The sequence below is a fragment of the Taeniopygia guttata genome, chromosome 1 (assembly GCF_048771995.1).
Source record: "Taeniopygia guttata chromosome 1, bTaeGut7.mat, whole genome shotgun sequence".
Lineage (NCBI taxonomy): Eukaryota > Metazoa > Chordata > Aves > Passeriformes > Estrildidae > Taeniopygia > Taeniopygia guttata.
The window spans coordinates 87,759,679-87,773,154 of record NC_133024.1 but is presented as its reverse complement, the minus strand read 5'-3'; the positions used below and the strand labels follow the sequence as shown (position 1 = coordinate 87,773,154).

The 13,476-nt window shown below is 38.7% G+C and overlaps 1 protein-coding gene across 7 annotated transcripts in view; it reads left to right on the top strand.

Moving 5' to 3' along the window:
- FHL2 (four and a half LIM domains 2) overlaps window positions 1-12,808 on the top strand; it is a 56,390-nt gene extending 43,582 nt beyond the window's left edge. For all 7 annotated transcript variants that reach the window (XM_030279009.4, XM_030279000.4, XM_072933064.1 and 4 more), the window contains exons 3-6: window positions 4,921-5,095; window positions 9,745-9,914; window positions 10,551-10,737; window positions 11,943-12,808. In XM_030279009.4, coding sequence (XP_030134869.1) covers window positions 4,921-5,095; window positions 9,745-9,914; window positions 10,551-10,737; window positions 11,943-12,094 — 684 coding nt within the window. In that variant the 3' untranslated portion in view covers window positions 12,095-12,808. The remainder of the gene's footprint in view (window positions 1-4,920; window positions 5,096-9,744; window positions 9,915-10,550; window positions 10,738-11,942) is intronic.
- The last annotated feature ends 668 nt before the right edge of the window (window positions 12,809-13,476 follow it).

The following is a 13,476-nucleotide window of genomic DNA, read 5'->3' as shown; positions in this document are numbered from 1 at the left end:
TTAAATTCCTGCAAGTTTTCTGAAAAAAACCCACGTGTTTGGGTAGAAAAAGAGATCCTATGAAAGTTCTCACTGTGAAGAAAACTAGCATAGTTTTTCAATGACAGTAATAGACACTAAGAGAACACTTTTGAGAGAGCCCTTACAAGTGCCTCAGCCACAAGATAAGTTTCAGATGAAGTGTGTACACTGTGACTGTTTCAGCCATGAAACAGTCACCAAAAAATCAGACTTCTTCTCATTAAACTGCATGAATACATAAGTATATAAATACATAAGAAATACACATACACATATGCACTTTTACGTAAATATTTTTACACATAGCATTTACTTTTTCACCTGAAAGAAGATAAATTGTACTATATTTGGGAATTAAAGCAGCGTGTTTACTGCATGCAGAAAATGCAGACTTCAATTTGTTTGTATGCTCAACATAACCTAAAACTGTAAAATTTGGAATAAGAATATAATGGAGTGACAGTGTTATGAGAAAAGGTCACATCCAGGCCTCTGCATCTGGCAGTAGTGTCCATACTTACATCTACATTACAACCTGGAAAGTCCCACAAAGTTCTCACATCAGATTTTCCTTCACAAGTCCCTTCTTGGCCATCATTATTTCTCTTCCCTAAGAAAAGCTGCACTGAGAACCAGATGCTCTTAATTTCCTTCTTTCCCACCCTCCCAATTACAATCAAACCTCCTATAACTGGCAGGATTACACCAAAGTGAAACCACAGGTGCTGAGAAGAGAACAATTGTAATACTCAAATTCTGAGAGCACTGGACTCTGAGAAGATGAAATTGATGCTGGATTTTCACATTGTGTATTAGCTATAGGGCAAGACAACAATGCTGTAGGGAAACTTACCTTGAATTTGAGTCAGGGGAGAATTTTCTTCACTATCTTTCTATGTTTTAAGGTAGCTTATGGGTAACTGTAAACTTAACTGAGTAATAACAAATTTGTTCTTTATTTTAAAAGGACAAGTCTTTGCCACCAGAAAATCCCAGAATGACAACATAAGTCTGAATGACACTTTGGGCATAGGCCATTTCATTAACTGTAAACACTTCCAGCTGATGCTTACAAAACTTTCACAGACAAATTAAAAGCTTCATATGCTGAGTGGTTGGAGGCACCAGCAGGCAGTATGAAAACACAATGCCATTTCTCTCACACCTATTATACATTATCCATATGCTAATAGGTTGAGGGAGAAACTTACTTTTCTAGAAAAAAAAAAAAAGTAGCTTTATTGGCTAAGTCCCTAGTGACTGCTCACCACACCTACAGTTTTATGCTTATTTTTGGAAATCCATACATCTTGCACCCATTTGCTTAACTGATGAAGGGTTACTTTCAGTTGACTTTGGCTTTTTTAATACTTTCCTTGCAGATCTTATGGTAGAGAAACCATTGCAAACACAGGAAATACCTACAGTAATCCTGTGTTTAATGCAGTCCACAAGTTGGCCTTGGCAAGCAGAAGGGGATGAAAACTCTCTCTGTGAAATGTGCAAATTAAATTATGAGTGGATTGTGAGATACAGCTACTGTGTCAGCACACAGGCCAAAAATGGCTCAAAAGGGTCATTCTCATGCATAAAGTAAACAAAACAAAAAAAAAACCTTCCAGTAATGATGATCAGGAAAGGGAAAAACAAATTTTAATATTTAAACCCTCTCCCAGTATGCAACACTTTCTCAGCTCATTATTGAATCTCAGGCTACTTGTTGTAAAGTGAAATGGTAAAAGAGGTGGGTACCTTAATATCTTTTCATACATGTAAGGAGCTGAGTACAGCATAATATCACTTGGTTTTACCTTTTCTCAACGTACTTTTACAGATATGTGCCAGTCTAACATACTTAAGTGTTTTGCTACAGGGTATGTGTAGCTAAAATCTGCATGGCATTTAGTTGGGGTGGCCCATTTTCTCCATTCAACCTTCTGAAAAGATGATTGTGTCAAAAAAGCAATGAACAACATATATAGTTACTGTTCTGGAAATAAGCTCTCTAATCTCCTTCTTCCTACTGGGTCCCTGTTGAAACCCAGAGAAGTTGAAACCCTGTTGTTCAAGAGAAATTGTACTGCGTAATGGCTTCAGTTTGCTTAGACTTAAAAAGTCTGAGGAGAAGACAGTATAAATGCAGGGTATGAGGAGCCCAAGCTTAACCCAGTTAACTGGCAACCCTAGCCTAAGAGGGTCTTCTGGGTTTTTTTAAAAAACCACACTTTTCTAAGTCACATGCAGTCCCACCCTAGAGCCCAAATAAACCATGATGGAGAAAAACTACAGAGCTGTGGAGAAGCTGTAAAACTTAATCTTACCAATGTTAACAGTTATCTTGTCAAAGTTTTCTTTGTGGGTGTCAAAATGAAAATAAGTGAAAATACAACAGGAATTAGTTGTACATCACTTGTACCTTCTGCTGAACAGATTTATTTGGGTTGCAATCAGCTAGCATAAACTAGAATTCACATGCCTAGACTAAGTCTGATGTTCTTTCAGCTTAACAGAGGAGCAGCCTGACATTCAGAAAGCTTTAAGTCAGTTTTTGCACATGCTTTTCCAGTGTAGAGTTGTGAATCAATACATCCACAACTTATAGACAAGCCAAAGGCCCCAATAATATATAAAACATGCTGAAATAGACCAGACCTCCTTTTCAGTGACTCAAGAACACTCATCATGCATAAATGATTTCATCAGTACCTTGAGCTTCCTTGCTTTCAAACGTGACAGATTCAGAGAAAGAAAGCAATACCCATTTCATCAGTCTAATATTCTACTGTCAAAGCCAGATATCTTAGACTCTCTCTACATCCAATGACAATAGTTGTTATAGTAATCCAGAGTAGCTAAAGATTATTCAATCCACTTTTTATCTTGGGTACTTTTTGTTGTAGTTTTGCTTCATGACTTCATCATGATAAAATATCTGCTATTGTTACCTACCCAGCTACTGCCTATAAAATCTTGCCATCATAACTGATTCAGGGATCAAATCCTTCATCATTGACACCTAATCTTTGTCTTCATTTCTCCTCTTCTAAAAGGCATGCACCTTCTTCAGGGTATCATTTCATTGATAAAATAAGCATACATCACCACATGAATTTTGGATATTAAAAAAATAGCTTGCTGAAAATTACAAAAGCAGGAAATGACAGGTAGTGAGGAAAAATAATTGAAATACATATTACAAGAGAAAGAAGATCAGATCTGTTGTTCTACTTTCTAAAAATCAAACTTCAGATATTTTGGAAAGCCCTGTATATTGTATTTTTCTGTTGAAAATACAAGACCAGATTTAGGCTATTTGACTTCTCCCAAAGAGAAGAAGAACAATGTAAGTAAGTTCCAAAGAAGATTGGTTTGCATTTGCTATTAGAGAAGATTAAAATATTACAGTCAGAAATTTGTGTTGTTTCAAAAGGATTTAGCTGAAATGAGTAGATGAGCTGAATAAACAACTGTCTGAAAGCTGTGAAGTAGAAGTCTTAGATATTCTACCACAGAGTGCAATCTCAGAGATGAAACACATTGGGTATCAATTGTTATTTATGATGATTTAAAAAAATTAGGTGAGTAGCACAGATGTCCAAACAGAAATGTTAAGTTCCATAGTCAAATTTTGACAGAAATTACTAAAGTTTAACAAGCTACAGCATATCAGCTGTGCTAGATGAAACCATTTCAGTGTTTCCACCTTGCTGTTTATGAGAACAAGGCTCCCAAAGGCACAATGTTATTTTAGATTAACCTAATTCTGTGGCATCTTGCTCTATCATAACATTGTACATTTGGAGTTACCTGTGACTGTACTGACTGACATAGTACAGCTTATGCCAGATCAGATATGAATCAGATATGAACATTTTATGATGCTTCACACAACTTGTGTGAAGCATCATAAAATTGGAATTCACTATTCTACCACTCGCTCTTTTCCTTCAGTTAACCTGATTAGTTTAGTGCCTGCAGTAAACACACAGTAGATCTTGAGCTAGAACCTGAGAACTTATTTCAGCTGAATTTTTATACTCCCTATTCATGACAATTCTAGCTTTCCACACTTCCAACCCAGACCAGAGCCTCTATATTTTGGGGCTTGTAGTCATCCAAGCTCTATTTTGAAGTCCAAAGATATTATTCAAGTGTTACATGAACAGGTCACCTTAGTTTAAAATCTAAAAAGCACAATTCACTGTTTAGGTCACAATTTTGAGAAGGACTATTTCTTTTAAATAATAAAATGAGACACTGTGAAGGGTATTTTAAATACTAACATGCCCACACTAAACCCTTGGCCAGTACTCTAGATCACTGGATGCAGGTACAATGTGGACTTTTATCTTTCAGTACAATCCGCATCTGAAATATAGGTAAACCAAAACACAAGAGTCAGTAAAAATTTGTTGTAGTGAAAAAAAAAACCCAAAAGAGATCAGACTCATTCCACTCTTGATGTAAATCTGTCAAAAAAATACCAGAATTTAATTGGGAAAAAAATATTTCTGTTCAGGAGTAAGTATGTATGAAATTAACTAGAAATCAGCAATAGATAAGGCAAATGGGGGAAGTCTATCATACCTATCAGGTTAACAAGTTTTAATCCAACTCAAAAGCAGTGCTTTATTCTCAAAGGAAATACCTTAGTGAAATTAGCTGCTCCTCTGTCACATACGAAAAGGGTTACCTTGAACTGAAAAAGGGTTGATAGTTGTCATGAGCTGCTCTTGGTTATTGCAGCAAAATAAGTTCGCCTTTGTCAGAACATTTTGTTTTCTTCAAAGTAACCCCAGCTCCTGGCTGGAGTTCAGATTTGGATGTGTTTGCATTCTCAAAGCTCCCAGTTGTGCAAACTATTCATTCCACTTACTCTGTGGTATTGGATTTCTACAGGATCTGTCTTATAAAGACCGCCACTGGCACGAAACCTGCTTCCACTGCTTCCAGTGCAAGAATTCCTTGGTGGACAAACCTTTTGCTGCAAAAGAGGAACATCTACTTTGTACTGACTGCTACTCCAATGAATACTCTTCCAAATGTAATGAGTGCAAGAAGACTATTATGCCAGGTTAGAATGCTCGCTTTTTGGACTAGATATAAAGCCTAAACTCAGCAATATTTGTGAGAAATGTTTCTACCTGCTGAGCTATGTAAAAAACTGGTGATGGTGCATTCTAGGCCATTTCCATGACCAGAACATGTAATGTTCATAATGGCTCATGGAAGAACTTTTATTCACATGAAAATTTTATCTAATTACTCAAAATTTAGCTTCTCTCAGATAGATGAAAAATTGGTCAAAGTGCCTCTGAGGTCTTTCTTGAGTACAAAGATATGAAGGAACAGGAAAGAGCTATTTTTTTTTTCAACAAGAAACATGAGGTTATAGTAATAATTTGCTAAAACCTGGTCTGTTCACAACAATGCTATAGCATTCTGTGGTGATTTGAGGGCTTTAAAGTTGAAGGGCTACCAGTGCAGAAATAAAAAATTAAAAGGCAATTTGAAGAATCCTCATACACACTCCATAATGACTATTAGTTACTTTGTCAGTTGGTTCTGACATTGGTCATCTCAGACAAAAAGAAGAAATCACAACAGTTTGCTCCTGGGTGTAAAAATTAAGGCTTGATGATGAAATAGAACAATATTTAAAAGCAGACTGCCCTTTCTATTCTGAGTTTAAACATCTATTATTCCATGTGCACCCATTTGCTGACACAGAAATAAAAACTGATATGCTTGGGAATACCAAGTGCTAGTTTTAAAGCTGGAACTACATGATTCAGGAAGTCCATTCACATCCCAAAAAGCTAGTTGTATCCTGGGCTGCATCCAAAGAAGTGTGGGCAGCAGGTCAAAGGAAGTGATTCTGTCCCTTAACTTTGCTGTTGAGAGATCCCACCTGGAGTGCTGCATCCAGCTCTGGGAACCCCAACATAAGAAGAACGTGGAACTGTTGGAGGAGGTCCAGAGAAGGGCCACAAAGAGGGCTGAAACACTTTGCTTATAAAGACAAGCTGAGAGAGCTGGGATTGTTCAGCCTGGAGAAGGCTGTGGGGAAACCTGTTTGCAGCCTTTCAGTACCTGAAAGGGGAACTGTAACAGAGATGGGGACAAGCTTTTCAGCAGGGCCTGTTGCAACAGAACAAAGTGTAACTTTTTTTAAAGTAAGAGAGAGTTGATTTAGATTAGTATAAGGAATATGTTTTCTACAATGAAGGGATAAGGTAAAACACTGAAACAGGTTGCCCAGAGATGTGGTGGATTCCCCATGCCTGGAAAAACTCAAGGTCAGTTTGGATGAGATTCTGAGCAACCTGATCAAGTTGAAGATGTCCCTGCTTACTGCAAGGGCCTTGGACTAGATGATCTTTAAAGGTTTCTTTCAATCGATCTGTTCTATGAATCTGTAATTCTATAATGTTATGTGTATATATATTTAGTACTGCTCATCAGATTCATCGCCATTATCAGTGATTTCCTGAATGAATCTCTTTTTGTATATTATACCAGCTATATATTGATATGTATATATTGAGGTTGGATTCAGTGACATAGAATCCCTGCTTCTCTTATAACCCAGAAGAGAAGAAATTAATTTTTGAAAGCTTTGCAACTGCCTACTGGTCTCTAGCTCCTTACCTAAGACAGCTGAGATGTCACAACACTGGAAGAGCAGTACACTCACCATGTTTTTCCCACTTACACAGCACACTGTGGTAGTACAGGAGCTACAGCAGAGGAGTATGGGCACCAGTGAAAGGATAATTTATTTTGAAAGAACCAGCAAGTGATTGGATATCCCTTGTGGAGACTGTTAGTGCTAAACTTGCCCTTTGCTTTGAGCCAGCAAATGTGAAATGTAGATCACAGACTCACAGAATCACACAGAATCACAAGGTTGGAAGAGACCTTCAAGATCATCGAGTCCAACCCATGCCCTAACACCTCAATTAAACCATGGCACTGAGTGCCACATCCAGTCTTTTATAAAACACATCCAGGGATGGCGACTCCACCACATCCCAGGGCAGAAAATTCCAGTACTTTATCACTCTTTTTATAAAACACTTTTTCCTAATATCCAACCTCTATTTCCCTTGGTGCAGCTTAAGGCTGTGTCCTCTGGTTCTGCCAGTTGTTGCCTGGAGAAAGACCCCACCTGACTACAGCCACCTTTCAGGAGGTTGTAGAGAGTGATAAGGTCACCCCTGAGTCTCCTTTTCTCCAGGCTAAACACCCCCAGCTCCCTCAGCTATTCCTCACAGGGTTTGTGTTCCAAGCCCCTCACCAGCCTCGGTGCCTCCTCTGGATGCGCTCAGGTGTCTCAGGGTCCTTCCCAAACCGAGGGGCCAGAACTGGACACAGCACTCAAGGTGAGGCCTCACCAGTGCTGAGTACAGGGGCAGAATGAGCTCCCTGCTCCTGCTGGCCACACCATTCCTGACTCAGGCCAGGATGCCCTTGGCCTTCTTGGGCACCAGGGCACACTGCTGGCTCATGTTCAGCCGGCTGTACACCAGGACCCCCAGGTCCTTTTCCACCTCAGCACTGTTCAGCCACACTGTCCCCAGCCTATAATGCTGCAGGGGGTTATTGTGGCCAAAATGCAGGACTCAGCACTTGGACTTATTAAACTTCATCCTATTGGACTGTGCCCATCCATCCAACCATTCCAGGTGTCTCTGCAGAGCCCTCCTACCTTCCAAGAGATCAACACATGATCCCAGCTTAGTGTCATCTGCACATTTACAATGAAAGACTCGATCCCTCGTGCATGTTGTCAATAAAGATATTGAACAGGGCTGGTCCCAGCACAGACCCCTGAGGGACACCACTGGTGACTGGCCCCAGCTGGATGCAGCACCGTTCACCAGCACTCTCTGGGCCCAGCCATCCAGCCAGTTCCTAACCCAGCAAGGAGTGCTCCTGTGCAAGCTGTGGAAACTTTATCATGAGGTGCCCATTTAAGTGATTACAAACTTGTTCTTTCAGTCCTTCTGCAAACCCAACTCACACTGACTTCAGTCTAACAGCTAACAAATCAGGGCTCTCCTTGCTTTGAGTTTCAATGACAACACTATCCCAAAGAGAGCACAGCTGCAAATGTAAAAATAAAATTCTAGACTATTAAAAAAAATTATCCACATCTTTTCTTTTGAGAATAGTATTCTTTGAAGGACTGATTTATTTGCTCCTTGACATGATATAGAAAGATACCAGCATAGACAGGGCATAATTTTTAGAAGGTGTCTGTTAATAAAATGAAACAAAAATATTCAAGAATGTAAGCATCAGAAGGAAAGATAATTGACAGTTCACTTACTGCTAATGCAAGTCAATTAAAAAAAACCAAAAAAACCACAAACCACCAAATAAATCCTGAAATATGCCTCTCAGCAGAATTTAATGAGATCATAAAACAAGAAAAATATGCAACTAGTAAACAAAGATTAATTAATGCATGAGAAGGGGAAAAATGGTAAAACTTCACCCTGCAGTAATAGGTGTGGAGAGAATTGGCATCAAAGGCATTAATGTGGTTCTTCATCATTAGCCAACTCGATTGGCTTGTCAGTCTTCCAAGTATTTGACTTCATGTTTGCTGTTACAGGCTCCAAGAGTGATGCAGAACTGTAGGAAAAACATTTGTTTGTTTACCCTTCTGGCCAGTATCAAATATTGTGACTCAAACTGGAAACATAGGAAATCATACCATGTGCAAATAAATTTATCTATATAATAGGGCATCTCCAATTTCCTAGAAGGGTTCAGAGTCCATCTGCCATACAGTGGACTGAATCCACAAAGAACACTATCTGAACCCTAAAACTTTGTTCTAGAGAAGTGAATTTATTTTCTAACTACCATACCATTCTCCTGCTTTCCAATAAAAGGAGTGTTTAAATTATACACTTCAACCATATTTTCAATTCAACTGAAAACAGAGAGAAAGCTGTTTCCTTACTGAAAGGTTCAAGAGGCAGAAAAACATTTAGGATATGTTCTGTTGAGCTGGAAACAATTGCAAACTTATAATACACCTCAATGAGAACAAGAAAAAGGCCCCTGAGCAGATATGAAATAATCCTTTGTCTCAGACAGAAACTGTATTTCATTGGGAAAGGGAGTCAAGGTGCTTGCCAGGAATTGCATGCCCCATCCTTAATGATGTTCAAAGCCAGGTTGGATCAGGCCCTGAGAACCTGGTCTAGTGAGAGGTGTCCCTGTGCATGGCAGGGAGTTTAAAATGATATTATTTTTAAGGTGTCTTCTAGCCCAAATCATTCCATGGGTCTGTAATTAACCAGGTACCTTGCTGCTATTTGAAAAAGATACAAAACAGATGTGGAATGAATGAGGTCAGTCTTTAATGGAGAATGGCCTGAACTCCACTGAGCAGTAACAGCAGTTTATATTGGTGTCTGTCCAATTCCTTTGAAACTTCCTGTGCATTGGAATTCATTATTTGCTTAATAATACCATAAAAAGCTGTTCTAGGCTGTAGCTATTTGCAATAAATATTTCTCTTCTTTGCAGAAGAGATCTCCAAAAACCTAAAATGGTACCAAATGTCGTGCAAAGCTGGTAGGAACATTAAATAACTCACAGCTGCAATGCCTCTTTACTGATAGACAGCTGCCAGGCAAACAAGAGCTACAAACTGCATCTATCTCATCCAGGAGTTCACTTGATGCTCTGGTGTCATTACAGGTACTCGAAAGATGGAATACAAGGGCAACAGCTGGCACGAGACCTGCTTTATCTGCTGCCGCTGCCAGCAGCCTATTGGGACAAAGAGCTTCATCCCTAAGGACAATCAAAACTTTTGTGTTCCCTGCTATGAAAAACAGTTCGCCATGCAATGTGTCCAGTGCAAGGAGGTAGTGCTCTTATTTTGCTTAAGGAATTTAAGTCCATCCCATTTTATATCCAAATAGGCAGAATATCTCATTTTTATATGTGCAAAAAGATTAAGAATTAACTGGTTTTAAGAGATTATATAATTTCAGTTCCACTTACTTGTAAGAGAAAACTCCCTGACAAAGGAGAAGCAGAAAGTAAATACTTCATCTAAAATATGAAATAAACCAGTCTTTCCCAAAGAAAGTAACAGGGAAGTTGAAACACATCAGGTAATTCTTCCACCATGAAAAAAGGGACAGGTGAATGAACAGTGATCAGACAGACTCTAGTGCATGCATACAAAAAGCAACATACAAAGAGTAGCTTGAAAAACAGAGTACAATTGAGAGCGATATTTTACGACACATGCAGAATAAAGTACTTTTAGCATAGGGCTTCTTTTTATAAATAAAAAAAATGGCAATAAAGCACTCTCATGATTTTCTCAAGGTCAACTCCAAGCAAAATTATAATCTTGCTGTTGCTAAGCCTTCTTTCCCTCCTCCCACCCACAAAAAAATCTCATCATCCTTCCTCTTTACCAAATCAAAATACAAACATGCCACTCTTAAGAAAACACTTTTTTGTCTTTTTTTTTTTTTTTCCTAAAACAGGCTATCACCACAGGAGGTGTTACCTACCGGGAGCAGCCATGGCATAAAGAGTGTTTTGTGTGTACTGCATGCAAGAAGCAGTTGTCTGGACAGCGCTTTACCTCCAGGGATGAGTTTGCATACTGCTTGAGTTGCTTCTGCAACCTCTATGCCAAAAAGTGTGCTGGATGCACAAACCCAATCAGTGGTAGGTCTCTCATGACTGGTGCCTTTACATTCATGGCAGTTTTGTGTATTGCATTGCTACTAAAGGCAAAACTAAACAAAGTCTGACCTTGATGCCTTGTGAAGGCTGACTTAGAACAGAAACTAGATGGAGTTAAAGTAGGTAACTATTAGGAGGCCTCAATGGATCTGCTTTGGGCAGCACAAGAGTTCAGCCGGAGCTACACCCCAGGTGAACCTATAATGGTCACAAAATGGACTACAGGTCATGGGATCTCACACTTTTATAAGTTTTGGTCTATGAGCATATTGAAGCTAATTGTCCAATTACAGCTTTAGCCCATGAAGTCAAATCCTTCTTGTTTTTCTCTCTTCGGTCCACTGTTGTTTATGCACTTGGGCCTGAGATCTGGATTGGTTGTCCTTGGTCCCAAGCTAGAAAAGGAATTGTTTTGTCTACCTACTTTGTGAAGAGAGCTTATTATCTCCTAATATGAAGCTCAGACCCACACACTAAAGCAGCACAGAATCTGAAGAATATAAAAGCTAAAACTTGAGGTATAAACCTCAAGAAGAAATGCACAACTAAATATTTTCATGGAACACCAGCTAGTAATTTTTGAGGTTAAGCAAAAGACAATTACTACTAAAAGATATTTTTTCTTTTTTTTTTTCTTTTGTACAACTTCAATACATGAATACATATTTTATAAGTATCAACCTGATGATAACTGCCATAGCCTCAAACTCTGGAATGGCTTTTTACTAACCTGCTTCTTTTCCTGAGGCATTCTTCCTTCAGAGCTATGAATCAAGTCATGACACGTGACAAATTTCTTTTTTAATTATCTAAATGCACTTATAAAAAACATAAATTAACATAGTCCAGCACCATAAGATATTCTGTAAAAAACTAACAGAATTCTGTTCAGAGGCAGGTGCTTTGCTCTTCTGCATTTTGCAGGGCCATCCCTCGGAAGTTCATTTCTGCCATTATCATCACTAGGGATAAGAGCCTTGCTCATTAACTTTGCTGAAAGCAACAGAAGTATTTGAGGATGAAAATATTAGTCACTACAGAATCAGTGAAATTAGCACAGCAACAAACAGATTGGTCACAATGGCATTTTTCACTGCAGTATGTCAGATCTCCATGTCGGTCTGCATGACCTGATGGCTGGCCTGCTATTGTTTTCTTGTAACAGAACGATTTTGCTTTTCAAACAGGACTCGGAGGAACCAAGTACATCTCTTTTGAAGAACGGCAGTGGCATAATGATTGCTTTAACTGTAAGAAGTGCTCCCTTTCATTGGTGGGTCGTGGCTTCCTCACAGAAAGGGATGACATCCTTTGCCCTGAATGTGGAAAGGATATTTAAAGCTCAAACTAAGAGGTGAGGAAGAAGAAGGAAAGCCGTGCTCATAATATATAGTCTGAAACACATGGATGTTCAGAGCTAGCTTTGCCACTCTGTGTCTCACTGTACTTAATATTTCTTAACCTTTTTCTTTATACTCTCCAAATCTGGAGGGAAAACAGCTTGAGAGTCTCTAATAGCAATGTCAGCATTTAAGATTTCTACCAATAACAAAAAGTAATGCAAGACTCATGATGTAAAACTATTTGGCTGTTTTTGACATAACAGCATTTTTAAGAACTTTTTTCCTAAAATATATTCCAGTTACAAGGAAGTGATACATGTCAAGGATAACAATGGCCACACACAGTACATTTATAGGTGGATATACAGGGTGAAGCCTTCTGCCCACTGAAGTCAATGGCAAAGGCTATTCAATTCCAATAAGGCTGGTGTAACCCCAGTGTTCTTGAGCTGTGTGACAAGTGTGTGCTGTCAAGTCTGTAGAAAGACTGCAAAAGTAGTGTGTTTCAATGTACATGGATTTGTGACATGCCATAAAGAGATAATGATGAAACAGTGGAAATGGGAGTGCTTCATGACAGGTACATATTTCACTGCATGTCTAGCTGGTCATTGTGTGAAGTACAAGTTCTGATCAACAGTGTCAGTATTACAGTTAGTTGACATTACACTTCACATTGTATTTTTCAAAATAAAATGTTTAAAACAAAACTGCAATTGTGGCTTAATTGTATCTACAAAATATTTACAAAAATGTTTTCATATTCTGAAGAAACACAATACATACAAACACATCCCTTTTTGCACCCAATTTTTTGGGGTGTGAAGTTAAGACAATTCTCAGAAGGGCCCTGCTGTACAACAGAGTCTTTAACTAATTTAACTAATTGAAGTCAGTGGGAAAACTACCAGCAAAAATGAACAAGTGTGTGAAAACACACACCGTACTGACTGCAGCTGATAAAAATGTGTTCATAGGCTCTAAACTCAAGCCCAAAATATTTTTCTTCTCAGCAAGCAAGGAGGTCAAGATAACTCAAAAGATATCCATCTATCTTTGCGAAAGTCAAAAGTTTAGCTTCTATAGCAGGGTATGCTTTAATATTTTTCTGTATTGAGATACATAATACTCCTCGTTGCAGCGTAATTTCTGCTACATTTGCCACAGCAACTGTCAGCAACAGCATGCCGGCAGGACAGTAACATCAAAAGGAAATAATACAAAGGAAGATAAACCTTTTCCCAAAGCAAACTGCAAGAAACATGTCCATGTTATGCAATGCACAGTCCCAGTACACCTTCCAGATGAAATTCATTAGTGTTCAGAAAAAGGAGGAAAGAAATATGTCATACCTCCAACAGGAATCTTCAGATATGAA